Genomic DNA, 16,305 nt, shown 5'->3' on the forward strand with positions numbered 1-16,305 from the left:
TTCGTAGTGCATATAAATAAACTAGAGGCCCGGTGCATGAAAATTCATGCACTGGGGGGGAGGGATCCCTCAGCCCGGCTTTCCCCATCTCACAGTCTGGGATGGCTTAGGCCCACTCCCCGCGCCGCAGTCTGGCCTCCCTCTGTGGGAGGTGACCGGACAGATCAGGGGAAGGCACTGCCCCCATCACCCTGCTGCTGCTGCCACTGCTGGCCACCGCGGCTGCCTGCCCTTGGCCCTTGCAGCTGCCGTGGCTGCCACCTGCCCTCGGCCTTCACAGCCGCCGCAGCTTTGTCTGGTAGGACGTCCTGTCTATCCGGTCTAATTAGCATATTACCCTTTTATTAGTATAGATGGTCTCTATATCCTGGTAGCTCCCTAAATTACATCTCCATCTTGATTCCTTCCCTGGCCTCCAGACTTTTATAGGCCTCTCAAATTGAGCATGTCCTAAAGCGAACTCTTGATGCTCCCAGCAAAGCTGTTTCTTCTATGGTTTTCTATCGCAGTGAACGGTAAGCCATTCCTCTGTCTGGTATAAAAACCTTGGAAATATCCTGACTCTTCTCTTTCATACCACATCAAATCCATCTGCAAATTATTTCAACCCCACCTTCAAATATATCTACAATCCAGCCACTTCTTACTCCCTTGTCTAGTATTACCAAATGCAAGAATTACTTCTCATCTGGACTATTGCAATAGCTTTCTAAGTGGTCCCTGCTTCTACCCTGGTCCTTCTACGATTTATTCTCTACATAGCAGCCAGAATGCTTCTTTGAAAGTCAGAACATGTCATTCCTCTTCTCAAAGTCCTCTAGTTCTCATGGCTTCTCATCTCACTCTTAGTATAAGACAGGGTTCTTACAACTCCTTTAGGCTTCACATTTTCCAGCTTCGTGCTACTTTCCTGACTTGTTTTCTATTACTTGCTTACATTGCTACAGCCACACAAACCTTCATGGAACTCCTTAAACACATCAAGCACTTTCCTGCTTCATGGTCTTGGCAATTGCTGCTCCCTCTGCTCAGAAACTCTTTTTCTAGAAACCTACATGGCTTATTCCCTCACTTCCTCAGGTCACTGTTCAAATGTCAGTTATATGAAGACATTTCTTGACTATCTACATAATTAGCCTTTAGCCTCTCTTTTTAACCACCCCAATTTAATTTCCCTCACAGCATTTATCACCACCTGACACTGTATATCTCTATTTCTTTACTGCCTGCCTTCTATAAATTAGGCACTATGCTAACAAATGGGGATAGATATAAAGTCAAATAATTTACTGTGCCAGACCCTTTATGTGTATATTATTTTACTTAGTTCATTCAACTTATTTCCCTTCCTTCCCTCAATCTCTATATTAAATGCCTACCATGTATCAAAAAGTACTGGAAATACAACAGTAAATAAAAATGGAAATTAAGTCTCAGAAAATTGAGTACTCTACCCAAAAGGTTTACAGAATGCATATTTTAATATCTCTGGAAGGGTAGAGCACAATGCTCTTTGTGCACTATAGCCACAAAGTAATTGCACAATAAATTCTTATTTGATTCAACCAACCATACTAAGTTTACCTCCTATTTGTAGAAAGACTGAGAAATGTAACAAGTGATTTCTTGTAATATGTGCCTATAGTTCCAGAGTACAGAATCTATTAATAAAAATTATCACACAAAAATTTTGTTAGCTATATTTTAGGCTTCTTAAAACAAGTTTAAGTGAAATTTTGTTGTTTTTACTGTCTATATATGACTCCCAGACAAACTCCATCGGTATGGACTCTTTCTATTATCTCCCAAATACTACCCTCCAATAATTTTTTTTTGTGAAAAATCTTGTCCAGCTTCTCTTTCAAACCCACAGCAGCCTCATCTCTTCTATATGCCTCTCCAGACTAACCCAACCTGGATCAGTAATTTTCTACCATCTGTAACTGTTCTTTTTCTACCCGCTCAAATACAGAATACTCAAGACCAATTTCCTTTGGGTATGCATGAGTAGGACTTAATCAGGCACTAACTGTAGGGCATAATAATTAATTAGGCATGGTTCCATTTACAATATTATCAAAGTTAATCATCTGTTCCTTTAAGTTCTACCTTTCTCAAACATCATAGATTATAGTCCATCTTCCTTAGAAGGAAAAGTGGATTTTTGTATTGTGCCTTGTGTCTTTAGTTATCTTTTACTTTATCTATACTGTAGTGTTTCTTTGAGAACAAGGGGTGGGCCTCATAATTTTTTGAATATACATGTGTAACCCAAGGCTTTCATATAAAGGAGCTGTTTAACAAATAGATATTTTTTGGCTGTCTTGGTTATAGATAGAAAATCTAAATAGCTTAGTTATAACTGGATCTCCTATGTGAAAAAGCTGAAATGTATAAAACTGAATTTTCATTTATTCTTCTTCATCAAGTCCTCCTAGTCATGGTGGAATGTCTTACCATACTCAAAGTTGGAAATGACCTTAATTCATTAATTAACAAGTTTATTTTGCTTAAGTGATTATTTATGCTCTCATGATGCCTCTCTCTTACTCCAATAGACTGCAAATCCCTCAAAGATAGACTCTCTACTTCCTCATCAGCAATAACTATTAATGTGCTCTATACATAGTAAAAGTGCTTACTAAATCTTGACCATAAACATAGAGGGGGAAAATCAACCTGGTGATATCCTATATGGCAATAAATAAACAAGTAAGTGACTGGCGGTACCATGTACTGTAATGTGTAAAGAAAGAGAAGAAACAGGGTGGGAAATCAGGAGATTAGTTTGGGATATGTTAAACTTAAGATTCTTACTACACATCCAATGGGAGGAGATGAGTAGGCAATTTGTTATTTAAGTCTGGAGCTTAGGGGAAAGGTCACGGCTGGAGATAGCAATTTAGGAGTCATAAGTATTTAGATGGTTTTCAAAATCATGACTGCCGAATGAGATCAAAGATGAGTAAAAAGAAAAGACAGAGTATAGAAAACTCTTCTGAGGAACTCTGCATAAAGAAGAGCAGAGAAATGGGGAGGCAGCTTGCAAAGTGGGATTAAGGGAGGGTTTCTTTTGCTGTTATAATAGAAGATGTATTTGGATGCAGACAGAAATGATTGAGTACATTAAAAAAAATATCAGTGTAAGAAGAAAGAGAGGAACTAAATGCAGAGGCAAAGTTCTTGAGAAGGTGAGAGGGAAAGGGATCCAGGAAAAAAGCACAGAGGCTAGCCACAGAAAAAGCAGGGACAATTCAACCATGCGATAGAGGGGAAGACAAAAGATATGGTGGTACAGATGAAGTGATGGAAAGAGTTCTTTCTTTTTAAAAAATATTATTTTTATTGCTTTCAGAGAAGAATGGAGAGGGAGAGAGAGATTGAAACAGCAATGATGAGGGAGAATCACTGATCAGCTGCCTCCTGCATGCCCTTTACTGGGGATCAACCCCGCAACCAGGACATGTGCCCTCACTGGGAATCGAACCGTGATCTCCTGGTTCATAGGTCGACGCTCAACCTCTGAGCCACACCTGCTGGGCAAAAAGATGATTTCTTACTATGATCTCTAACTCCTAACATCCTACTTCAAACCTTCATCATCAGTTCTCTTTGGGCTAGTATCCTCACATCTACTCATACTCTTCTAGTCTATCCTACATACAGTAGCCAGAGTTATCTTTAGATATAAATGAGGTCACATCATTCCCTTACTCCAAATGGTCCAATGCTTCCCCATTTCACTTAAAAAGAATGAAAGGTCCTATACACTCTTACATTATTTAGTTCTTGTTTATAACTTTTACTTCATCCATCACTCTCCCCCTTCCCCCTTGCACACTTATCTAGCTTTCTTGCTTTTCCTTAAGCATTCCAAAGCATCCTCTCTTCTTAGGGACTCTGAACTTGTTCTCTCTGGTACATTCTTCTTCCAGAATATTTTCAGAGATCCTTTTCCTACTTATCAAGTTTCTGCTCAAATTTCATTTCCTCAGGGAGGCCTTCCCTCATTCCCCTAGGTCTCCCTTTCCCCTACTGTACCTAACTTCAGAACACTTATCACTACTTGCCATTATGTCATACATACACACACACACACACACACACACACACAAACACACACACATATATATTTTTACTTTTTGTCCCCCCACTATAAGGTAAACCCCACATGGCGAAGACTTTATTTGTATTTCAATGCTTAGAACACAGCATATAATAGATTTTAATGAATATTTGTTGAATAAATGAATAAATGACAAAAAATACACAGGATCACTTATTTCTGGATTAGGAAGATTTCAAAGATTAATACAAACTTTTCTAAGTTTCTGACCTTGTGAAAAGAAAAAATTATGAGAGAATTCAACTCATTAATTCTATGTTTAAAAAACAAAACAAAGAAAATTAACTTTAAGTTGTTATGTGCATTAAGCAGTTACCTGATCTTTGAGATATTTTCTGATGTTTCGATGGGCTCGGGAGCATTCTGTTAATAAGCTGAGAACTGGAGTTAGGCCCTCTCTATAGCTGCTTCCCTAGAAAAAGAAGCCATACATGCTACATTAGTGTAGTTACTAATAGTGTTACTTTCTTCCATATAACTGAGCATGTTATAATACTCCTTTTTGAGGGGGGAACACTTTATGCTACCCAAGCTTTAAAAACCATAAAAAAAATTATTTTCCTAACAATATTTCCATTTCATCAATTAGCTTCGAGTTTACTAAGGATTACTTTTATCCTTCCTGAATTTTGCTACTTTTTGTAGGATCCTCGCTGGCTTAATCAATGAGCTTAAGTGAGGCAAAGGCTTTGATGACCCACCAAACTACCTTGCTGCCTTTCAATATAGTTACCTGACAAAGCAAGTGATAGACGATAGAAAATAAGCAACTGACAACAAATGGAAAGGTGGTGATTTTTCTTTTAAGGATGTCTTTTAGATAGTACAGAATGCGTTTATTATTAAATTTTTCAGGGAGGCGATAATTTTTATTTCTAGGATTTACAAAACACCTATATAGAAAAGTAATTTTTCCTTTGTTTTTAGGCAATAGTCATAATTTTGGTGTTGCAGCAACACAATTTTCAGCTTTAAAGAAATAAATTCGATTGGTTTCATCAATTTATCATATATTGGAACAAAGTGCTTTCCAGAGTACAAATAATTATGCAAGGCATCAGCTATTTTGAAAAGCTTAGATTTAAAAATCATGTCCTGCGATGTTTGTATATATGGCACATTTACATTCTTTATAAGCATTTTCCCAAGGCCTCCATTTTATCAGCCTTACCTTGTCTATTCTCTTCTCCATAAAATTGAGTAAAACATGAATGGCCTCCATATTCATACCATTGTATACCATGGTATTGTTTTTCAAAACTGTTTCTTTCTCAGCTGTTTTATCACTGGGCAGTTCATCTAGAGTCGTTGCCTCGTGGGTTGTTTCTTCATGTGTTAATGGACAAATGAGAACGTCCAAACAAGAGACCGGAACATTGCTTAAAAGGTTGACTGCATTGCTGAAAAGCAATTTAAAAAGACAATGTTTTAATTTGATTGAATAGTCCTTTAAAATGCAAACACAATAACAAGTTCAGAAATGACTTTTAGGAGTCAATTAAAATTTTTCTTTTTCAAAATAGCCTTTAATATTACTTGCGTTTATTAAGAGATAGGAAATAAAGAGAACTGTTTCAAATACACATAAGACAAACTAGAAAGAACAGATGTTAAATGGACACACACAATCACATGATGTCATGTCACTTTCTGAAATGCTAAAACAGGAATTAGTGAGCTTTAACGCCAGTCTTCCATTTTATTATGACCAATGCTGCCTTTGCATTTTTTCCTTGGGGTTTTAAATCCTTTTGTGGATACACTGGTGTTTTATTATTCCTTAGATTACAACATAAAGCATTTGAAAAGCACTGTATATAAGCAGCTTATCACGGAGGCAACAACATTAAAAATCAAATATAAGATTAAGTTTTGTTCTTTCTAGATGTAAAAAATACAATTTTTAGATCATCCCATTTTTTTGTAAGACATTTGCAGAAAATGGGTAATGGTGCTTTTTCTTGCACTCTTATCACAGGTCTTTTTTAAAAATGGCCAACACAACAATTTCCTATATTGCCTAGCCAATGGTCGGCAAACTGCGGCTCGTGAGCCACATGCAGCTCTTTGGCCCCTTGAGTGTGGCTCTTCCACAAAATGCCATGTGCAGGTGTGCATGTATAGTTCGATTGAAACTTCGTGGCCCATGCGCAGAAGTCGGTATTTTGACCCTGGCCCAGGCCAGTGCGGCAAACTCATTAGTCAACAGAGCCAAATATCAACAGTACGACTGAAATTTCTTTTGAGAGCCAAATTTTTTAAACTTAAGCTATATAGGTAGGTACATTGTTATTAACTTAATTAGGGTACTCCTAAGGCTTAGGAAGAGCCACACTCAAGGGACCAAAGAGCCGCATGTGGCTTGCGAGCCGCAGTTTGCCGACCATGGTAGGCCTTTCTGCTATATGTTAATGAATGCACAAGCCTGGAATGCACACCAGCAGGGGGAACTCAAACCTTATATTTTTTGGTATTCCCTAAAAATCTGGCACTGTTGCTCAGTATACAAGAGATTAAAATGACACTAAAAATTTAAAAATTAGACATGTTCTCAATTAACATAGTTTCCTTCATGCACGATTTCATATTCTTTCATCTAAAAGGAGAAGCGGTGTTCTGTGCTAACTGGATCTTATAAACCTGTGTCTCAGAACTTCCTGATAAACAACAATGGAAAGACAGGCATTACATTTCCTAGTGACAGAGAAGCAGATCTAAAAATAGCCACATCCTGACTAAAAATAAACTCTTGCAAATGCAATTTAAAAGTCTAACCACTTGGAAACCAAATTCAGAGCTTAATCTATTTGATGCTGTCTTAATTTAGACCACAGTAGTTTCTTTTAATTTAGACTACAGTGACACTCTCAAGAATAAAACAAAATAAACAACATCAAAACAGAAATAAAATACAAGGATTTTTTTCCTCTCCTTTACCCTGAAGTGTGGCTCTATTTCACACAGAATGAGTATTCTCTTTCTTTTTAGAATATGGAAAATTTCATAAGAAATCAAAGTTTAAAAATTAGACAATGCAGAACAATGAATGGTAATGTCAAGGTATTAAAATTTCTGAGTCAAGAGCAAAAATAATTTAACAAGTCCTAAGAATGAATGGTTCCTGGTAAAATACAAGTTATTTCATTGTCCTCACTAAAAATCGACTATAGCTGCTGCTGCTGCTGCTGCTGCTATTACCATTACTATTAAACAAATCACCTAATTTTAGTTATTTGTAAATAACCACAAGTAGTTTAAATAAAATGCTTTCCTCACAAACTTTAAAAAAAATTTGCAAACATCTGGAGTTCCTTATCTATAGTTAAAAGTGTTTTGCTTCTGACTTAAACATTTGGGAACTGTTATTAAATATCATACATTCACTAGGATTAAAATAAACAAAAGAACTTTACTTTAGAATTACTTTCTAAAACTGTACAAACCATTCTGAAATGTTAGGTTTGTCTTTTTAAAAAACACATTAGGGCAATTGGCTCCAGAGTCCATCAATAGTATAATTCTCCGAATCTTCCATAGAAACCACACTGAACAGTTTAAGACAATGCATTTCCTTACAAAGGAATGTTTCCCTTTAAATTCGTTTAAAATAAGCAGGTTCCAGGAATTTGGTAAGTTTAAGAAACCAAATGTAGAATTTGATTCAACAAATATTTGGAGGTTTTAGGCTTTTCAAGAAAAGTCCCCATTTTCTCATTTCTTATTAAACAACTGGGTTCCCAAACAACTACAAAATTAATTTTCTGGCTCACTGTGTTTGAGCTATTCTTTTTAAGTAAGGAAGGCCAGCTTTTTGAGCTCTGTCACTTCTCTGACAGTTTTATTTGTGGTAGAAGAGTGTATGAAATTCTCCAGCTACCAGGAAGTCAGTGACTATGCACAGATCCACACAATGGTGTTTGCATTCCTACTCCAGGGGTTAGAAATACTGTGTATATTACTCTCCCCTTTTCAGCTTCCTAGAGATCATTAATCACTGGGACATGACATCCTCCCACTCATGCTCCCTGCCCCCTCCTGATATGCAGATTTAAAAGCAAGGACTATTTAAGATCCTTAATGCCCTGATTAAAGCCTTGTTAGTTTTATGGGAGGGAAGGCAATCTAAAATCCAGTCCTGTATAAATCACTGGACTAAACATAAATTTAATACCAAATGACATTAAGGAGTATGATAACAGTACATGTAGACCTATAGCTGTTAAATCTTCCTGGTCAAATGTGAGTTCTTTATGTTTGGGACTCACAAATCTTTATCATGGCTGGAAAATCTACTCAAGTGAACCTTAAGATCTCCCAAAGATTTTCAGACATAAATATCTAAGTTTACTTTAACTCAATTCAGTATTTATTAATTACATGTGCTAGGCATTGCTTCAGGCAGGCATTATGAAGAAAACGGAGACAAATCCCTGCCCTTATGGAGCTTATTTTCCAGCATGGAGAGAACAGTCAAGTAAACAAAACAGGTAAGTTCACTGAACAGAAGGTAATTAAGTGGTCTGGAAGGAAAACCCAGGAGGGTAAGATAGCCCAGGATAAAGGGTTATAATGGTTAGGGCAGACGTCACAGAGATGGTGTCATTTAAGCAAAAATTTAAAGGAAGTTAGGGAGTCAGCCATGAGCCCTCTGGGAAAGAGCTTTCCAGGAAGAAGAAAGAGCAAGAGCAAAGGCCCCAGGACAGGAGCAGTGAGACGTCTGAATTGCAAAGAAGTTGGTGTGGTTGAACCACCAGGCTCAGAGGAGGAGTAGGACAGAAGATCATACAGATAACAGGGGTTCAGATTGGTCTTGCAGGCTTTTATAACTTTAGTTTTTATTCTGAGTGTAGTGGGGAGCCACTGCAGGGTTTGCACCGTGATATACTCTAACTTATGTTCAAAGGGCCACTCTGGCTCCTGCGTTGTGAACAGGAGGTAGGACATCAAAGCTGAGGAGGACCAGTTAGGGTGTTACATAATCATTCAGGTGAGTGCACAGAGGGATAACAGTGAAGTGGTCAGATTGGGATACATTTGGAAGGATTTCGTGATAGGGTAATGCAGAGTGTAAGAATCCAAGGTTCTAGCTTTAGCAAGTGGAAAGCTGGAGTTACCATAAATTCAAATGGGAAACACCATAGGAGAAGCACATTTTTAGGGGAAGGTTAAGAGTTTAATTTTGAATATATTAAATTTGGGATGTCTACTAGACTTCCTAGTGGAGATATTAGTAGGAAGTTAGCTATAAGAGTCAAGTTCAGGGAGAGAGATTTGGATTACAGATATAAACTGAGGAGTCATTAGCATATAGATCAAGCATGTCGAACTCACGGCCCACAACGAGTATTTTTGCAGCCCAGCCAATATAATGGTATGTAAGAAACATTTTAATGAAAATTTCATGACTTAATATTTACAATATCCTGTTACACATAATTTTTAATAACGAACTACAACGTTCGTTAATGACTGATTACTATAATTGTGTTGCATTCATTTCCCTTACGCACCTTACATGCAGGCGCACCATTTCTCTCCACTAATACTAGCAGTGAATATTTTAGCAGTCGATTGCCACATCATTAGTCTTGGACTGACTTGTTTGGTGTGCTCAACGGGTAATATTTAGCTTTCAGAGAACAAGAAAAATAGGTTTATTTGCGTTATGCTTATTAATTTGTGCAGTTATGCGGTGTCTGGTAAGTTAATGTTCAAGAAAAAATATTAATTTTTATTAAAATGTTCTATTATTTTATGTTACTGATAACTCATTTATTTCAGCCCTTTGTTTTCAGCATGTCTCTATCGAAATAAACCTACGTTTCTATGAAAACTGAAGCTTTTGTTTTTTTGTGGCCCACATAAACTTAAACCTTGTTTATATGGCCCATGTTAGCCTTTGAGTTTGACATGCTTGATGTAGATGGTATTTACAGATAGAAGATTGGACTGGATCAGTAATGGAGTGAGTGTAGATTGAAAGAAAAACACACACAAATAAAAACAACAAAACCTTATGAGGACTGAGCCTGGGGCCCTCTATCATGCAGAGGCTGAGTAGTAGAGGAAGAAATTACAACTAGTGAGGTAGGAGGAAAACCAAGATAGTATGGCATCCTGGAGAAAAGTATTTAAGACTGGAGTCACTCGTGACAAATGATGTGGACAGATTAAGAAGATAACTGAGAACTGTCTACTGGATTTAGCAATACAAAAGTCACCAGTGACCTCAGTAATAGCCATTCTGGTGCAATAGCGGAACTATAGCCTGAGCAGATTGGATTCAAGAGATGATAACAGATGATTCAGCTGGTACCTGGAGGAAATTTTTGCAGGGCAAGAGAAGACTGGAGCAGACGCAGACAGAGAAGTCTTGGAAGAAAACTTGGATAATTATGGCTAGAAAGACACCTGAATACTGCTCTCAGCAAAGTGTACCTTTAAACCCACAGTGACCTGGTCATTGTTCTCTATTTCTTTATTTGTCTATGATTTCTCCTGCCTAGAAAATTCTCATTCCTTAAGACTAGCTCAAACCTCTCTTCATCCTCAACAAATATTTCCTATGCCTTTTACTAGGTACTAAATATAGAAAAATAAAAATATACTCATTTTCCTAAAAGAAGGCAGCATAACAATTTGTAGAGCAATGGGCTGAATTCTAGGTTGCTCTTAATAAAAGTGTGCCTTGCACAAATCACACGACCTCTTCTAGGCCTTGGTGTCCGTATCTCTAATGTAAAGGGAAATAAATTTATTCCACTAGGTTGATATGAGAATTAAGGGAAGAAAGGCATATAAAGCACTCTGTTTAGCACATAGTAAATGGCATCTATTAAGGAGCTTTAGAACAGTAGAGATATTGCACTATAGGAGGGAACACCAACATCTAGAAGAAAGAGAATATATGGCATTTGTGGGAAATGGAACACAGGTCCCTATGTCTAAGGCAAAGGACAAGGCCTTAAATGAGGGGCCTTAGTAGAAAGCAAGAGCAGAAAAGTGTATGTGTGAAGTGGGGTTGGGAGATTATAAAGGGGACTGCTATGATGAGATATGGGTTACTGATTACCTTATACCAGAATTGTGCTGGCAAAGGAGTCGATGCAACTGCAGATCATTAATAAGTGCATAGTGACAAAAGAAATTTGCTCTTTTTGTTTGTTTGTTTAATTGTAAAGTATGCCATGAGAGTATTCTAAGCAGAGATTTGCTTTTTGAAAAACAACTCTGTGCAGTGAAGAGGATGAACCACGCTGACTGGTTAGGTAAACTTTCCCACAGGACTGAGCAGCCTGAGTTGAGAAGCGGAGAAAGAAGGCGGTCTGACAGGTCTGGGCTTGAAGCATGGCAGACTGAGATGATGAACCAATGCTTTAGAACACAGAGGGAAGAAGGAAACCTATACAGGGGATAGAGGAGGAAACGGAATCACCAGGGAACCAGAGGCCTGGATGAGGATGGAGAACAGGTACAGTATGAATGAGGAAGAGTTCCCTTATCACTAGACCATAGTGAATTTCTCCTTTGAATTCTATTAGCAATTACTATTTGAATAATTAATTTACTGAGAGGTTACTCAAAACTACCTTCTGATATCTCTTCTATTCTTGTCTTGAACTGTTATTTAACTTTTCATAATACTTATGCCTTGTCTCCCCATTTAGACTCTATGTTCCTCCAGATACGCACTGTGAAGTCCTTCAAGGATCAGCTATGTGGTTCCGAAAATATCTGTTCACCTAGATACCTGTTATTTACAGTGAAAATCAGGTGAAATAACTAAGAATTTTAATGCTGTCAACAACAAAAATAAACCCTCTTTCCCCGATCTTTCCAAAGTAAACTCTCCTTTTTCTGTTCAAGTGTGACACAATAATCATAAAAAAAAAAATGCCTTTTTTTTTTTTGAGAGAGAGAGAGAAAGAGAGATAAATTGTTGCTCCCATACTCACTCCCACTGGGGATCAAACCCGCAACCTAGGTATGTGCCCTGACTGGGAATCGAACCTGCCATCTTCTGGCGTACAGGACAGTGCTCAACCAACTGAGCCACACCGGCCAGAGCATGCACTTATTTACTTATGAGTCTGTTTTATCTTCTAGTTGGGGAGCCCTAGAGAACACAGACTGTACTATATTCATCTTTGTTGCCCTAGAGCTCAATACAGTGCCTAACACATAGTAAGTACTCAGTTAATAAATATAAGCCAAAATGAAATCATCCAATTTTCAAACATGTATTAAGTCTGTCATGTATAAATTACGCTTAGCTAATGATACAGTGATAATCATTTTGTAATATATAAGGATATCAAATCAACACACCATATACCTAAAACTTACAAAACATTACATATCAATTGTATCTTTAAAAAAATATTTTTATTCATTTCAGAGAGGAAGGGTGAGGGAGAGAGAGATAGAAACATCAATGATGAAAGAGAATTATTGATTGGCTGCCTCCTGCATGCCCCCTACAAGGGATCAAGCCTGCAACCTGGGCATGTGCCCTTGACTGGAATCGAACCCAGGACCCTTCAGTCCGCAGGCCTACACTCTGTCCACTGAGCTAAATCGGCCAGGGCCAATTATATATTAACTAGAGGCCCAATGCACGAATTCGTGCATGGGTGGGGGCTGGGCCTGTCAGGAGGAGGAGATGGTAGGAGGTTGGTCAGCCGGCCTGCCCCAATCGGGGTCTGATCAGGGCTGGACTGGCTGGGGGCAGGGGCTGTGGGCGATTAGCTAGCGGGCCCTATCCCCAATTGGGGTGGGGGGCAAGGCCGATAAGGGGTGGGGCTGGCTGAGGGGAGGGGTCGTGGGAGGTTGGCTGGCCGGCCCCACCCCCGTAGGCATATAAGATCTTTGGTTAATCTGTTCTTGCCCTCCCTCCTCTCCCTTTCCCTCTGAGATTCATCAGTCTGTTCCATGTTTCCATGCCTGTGTGTTGAGCAACTGCCCACTGGTGGTTAGTGCGCATCATAGCTATGGGTCAAACGGTTGCTTAGGCTTTCATATATATAGATAAAGCTGGGGGGAAAAAGACATTATGCTTAGCATTGTAATGAGGTGTCACTAGGTATTAAATTGTCCCCTTCAATCCTATATAATAAAAGCCTAATGACAGTTCTTTCAACCGTTCAACCAGTCACTATAAAGCACGCTGACCACCAGGGGCAGACACTCTGACTGGTAGGTTAGCTTGCTGCTAGGGTCCAGCCGATCAGGACTGAGCGAGACGAGCCGGACATGCCCTAAAGCCCTCCGTAGTCCCTCCCTGGCCTGGCCTGTGCCCTCTCACAATCCGGGGCCCCTCAGTGGATGTCGGAGAGCCAGCTTTGGCCCGATCCCTGCAGGCCAGGCTGAGAGAACCTGCCCAGTGCACGAAGCCGTGCACTGGGCCTCTAGTATATGAAATAAAATGAATTGGTCTAAAAGAAACAACAGAAAAAGCATTGTAGATGCCAATGTGCTGAGTGAAAGAAATTAGATTGAGAGGCTAAATGATATTAAATCAGATCTTGCCCTTTTCCCTTCTTTTTTTCTCTTCTCCAGTGGATGGGCCATCTTATCTTACCCCTTCTCTCTAAAATAAAACCACAACCACAACCACATCCACATAACACTTCTTTTGGCTAAGTGTTAATGCATAAGTTTATTGATTATGGACAAGAGGTCTAAAAATACTTTCAGGCAGAGATAACAGAACTAGGCTGTCCTTTAATGTAGCAAAGAAGGTGGATCATACCAACAATTTGCTTGTTACTGTAAGTAAGAAACGAAATATAATACAGATTTTAATAACTAAGATGCTGATTAGTGGAAATAAAGGTCAAGTCAGCTGTTACTGTAAGCTAACTCATTTTATCTCTATGTTCATGCCCCCTTGATTTCTCTGGGGGGAGAGGGGAGAAAGCACTGTCTTACAGAGATAACATATCAGAAAAAGTTGCTGCGAAGCCATCTTCTAACTCATCATCTCCTACAGCACCTTAATAGACTCCTGATATGCATGTTTCATAAAACATACATGGCTTGAGAAAAACTTAGAGTAACAGAAAACATTTCTCTACACAATTACAGGATAAACACAGAAATAAGTTCAAAAACAAAATATCAAAATCAAGAAACAATTTTTAAAAAGAGATCTGGAACTAAATATTGTCTTTAAAAGCCAATGTGCTTATTATAATAGTACTAGAAGTAGCACTATCATGGTGATGGGTGCAACAGCTCCCCCAGTTACTAAGAGCTTACTCAGTGCCAGGGACAGAGTTCTTTATTTATTTCTCATTTAATCATTATTGTAACCCTTTGAGTTTGATAATATATAACCATACACTATGCCATCCAGGTTTAACTATTTCATTACATTTTACCTTAAAACAAATCAGTGTCAAAAAAACAACACACCCTTAGAAAATAACTTTAAAAATGGAGTGAGATGTTACTTTGAAACAGTATTTTTTCCCCCTTAAACTTATGTCTTATACACACACACACAAAATGTTTTCAGGATCACTACAAATGAGCAGAATTTAGTAGACATTACAACTCTAGTAAGCCTCCTAGAATAGCCCTTTGAAGTTGATGCAGTTTTCCTGTATTAAGTGAATTAGCCTAGATTCATTACTGCTAGAATAATCACTTTAAATTCTGATTAAGGGATATGCAGGGCCACTCCAGACAAACTGCCAAGTCAGCAGCAACCTCAATCTTCGAGGAAAGCCTCTGAGGATAAATTTATACTGGTAAATTCTATACTGGCTCTAGGGTAGGGGTGGGGAACAACAGGCTCTTAGGCAGTTTAAGGCCCTCAAAATCATCTGGTCTGGCCCTGCCAAGGCATTAGGGGTCAGTTAAATGTTTGACCAAATATAGCAGGCTAATTTTTAAGTTGATAATGTTGTATGGCCCTTGAATGATGTTATAAATATCCAAATGGCCCTTGGCAGAAAAAAAAAGTTCCCCCTCCCCTGCTCTAGGGAAAGCCCTTTTTATTTACTGTGTAGTTTATAGATAGTTTATCAAAGCAACTTTTAAGATAAAAGTAAATTTGAAGAAAAATATATTTTAAATTAATTTAAGAAAAATAATATTTAAAGCAACTCTCAGGAAGGAAAATAAAAAAATCCGATTACTTTTTAAAAAATCTGATTTAAAAAAAAACTCTATAGTTATGCTCTATTTTGATGGATACCAGGTACTATGTTCAAATATTAAATTCATTCTTCAGAGAAATCCTTAGCAATGTTTTTGTGATTAGTGTAACAATGACTTTTAATACACTTCGTATTTAATGTTCTCACATCTTTCTATGAATGTTCTTTAACTCATATCTGATTTAAAAAGAAAATCAATTTACTCCTGGGCTTATAAACCCCATTTTCTTTTAGTTTTAGTATCTACATTTCTAATGCCTCTTGGTTATAAAAAAAATTACGTTAAGAAAAATGCTCAATAAAATCTTTTTAGAGAATATGATTTATTGCAGTTATCTGATTATTTTTTAAAGGCACAGTCTCAAGAAAATTGAAGGAACTTTTGATCTGTAGCTGGATAAAAAATTACACTTTTCAATTGTAACAAAGACACTATCTTTTGCATACTTGCAGGATACAGTACATAAAGATAACCTACCAAAAAACTCATTACAATATCAAATGGTAAATTGCCAATTGTAACAAAAAAAGTGGATTTGCTTGAAAAAATAACAAGAATATGTTTCATTTTATTTAAGCCATATTTTGGAAAACAGAATATTATAAGCATTTAAAGGCAATTTCTACTATTAAGAACTCAACTTTCAAATTTATTTGTCAAGCAGAGGTAATGCCAAAGTTCCTTTTTTGCAGGTTTAAATTTATTTAAATTGTTTACAAGGCCAACTGCATTCTTATTAAGCACCATGAGCAGTTTCATGTTAAAGTCAGAAGTCTTGTTACTGCAAATCTGATCTTGAACAGAAAGAGTACTAGAAAAATGCATTAATATTATTCAGTTGTTCTCAGAGAATGATAAATTTCAATAGTATTCCATTAATACTCTAACAGGCAAGTCATAAAACTTTATATTAACTATTTTTTATATATTACTAGAGGCCTGTTGCACGAAAAGATTCATGCAATAGGCCTTCCCTTCCCCTGGCTGCTGGCACCGGTTTTCCTACGGCACCT

The 16,305-nt window shown here is 37.7% G+C and overlaps 1 protein-coding gene across 1 annotated transcript in view; it reads right to left on the reverse strand.

Annotated features, from left to right (window-relative positions):
* RIC8B (RIC8 guanine nucleotide exchange factor B) overlaps positions 1-16,305 on the reverse strand; it is a 115,333-nt gene that overhangs the window by 45,360 nt on the left and 53,668 nt on the right. The window contains exons 5-6 of the mRNA XM_006769386.2: positions 5,298-5,526; positions 4,443-4,538 (exon numbers count right to left, since the gene is read on the reverse strand). Coding sequence (XP_006769449.1) covers positions 4,443-4,538; positions 5,298-5,526 — 325 coding nt within the window. The remainder of the gene's footprint in view (positions 1-4,442; positions 4,539-5,297; positions 5,527-16,305) is intronic.

Source organism: Myotis davidii, unplaced genomic scaffold, assembly GCF_000327345.1.
Source record: "Myotis davidii unplaced genomic scaffold, ASM32734v1 scaffold120, whole genome shotgun sequence".
Classification (NCBI taxonomy): Eukaryota; Metazoa; Chordata; class Mammalia; order Chiroptera; family Vespertilionidae; genus Myotis; species Myotis davidii.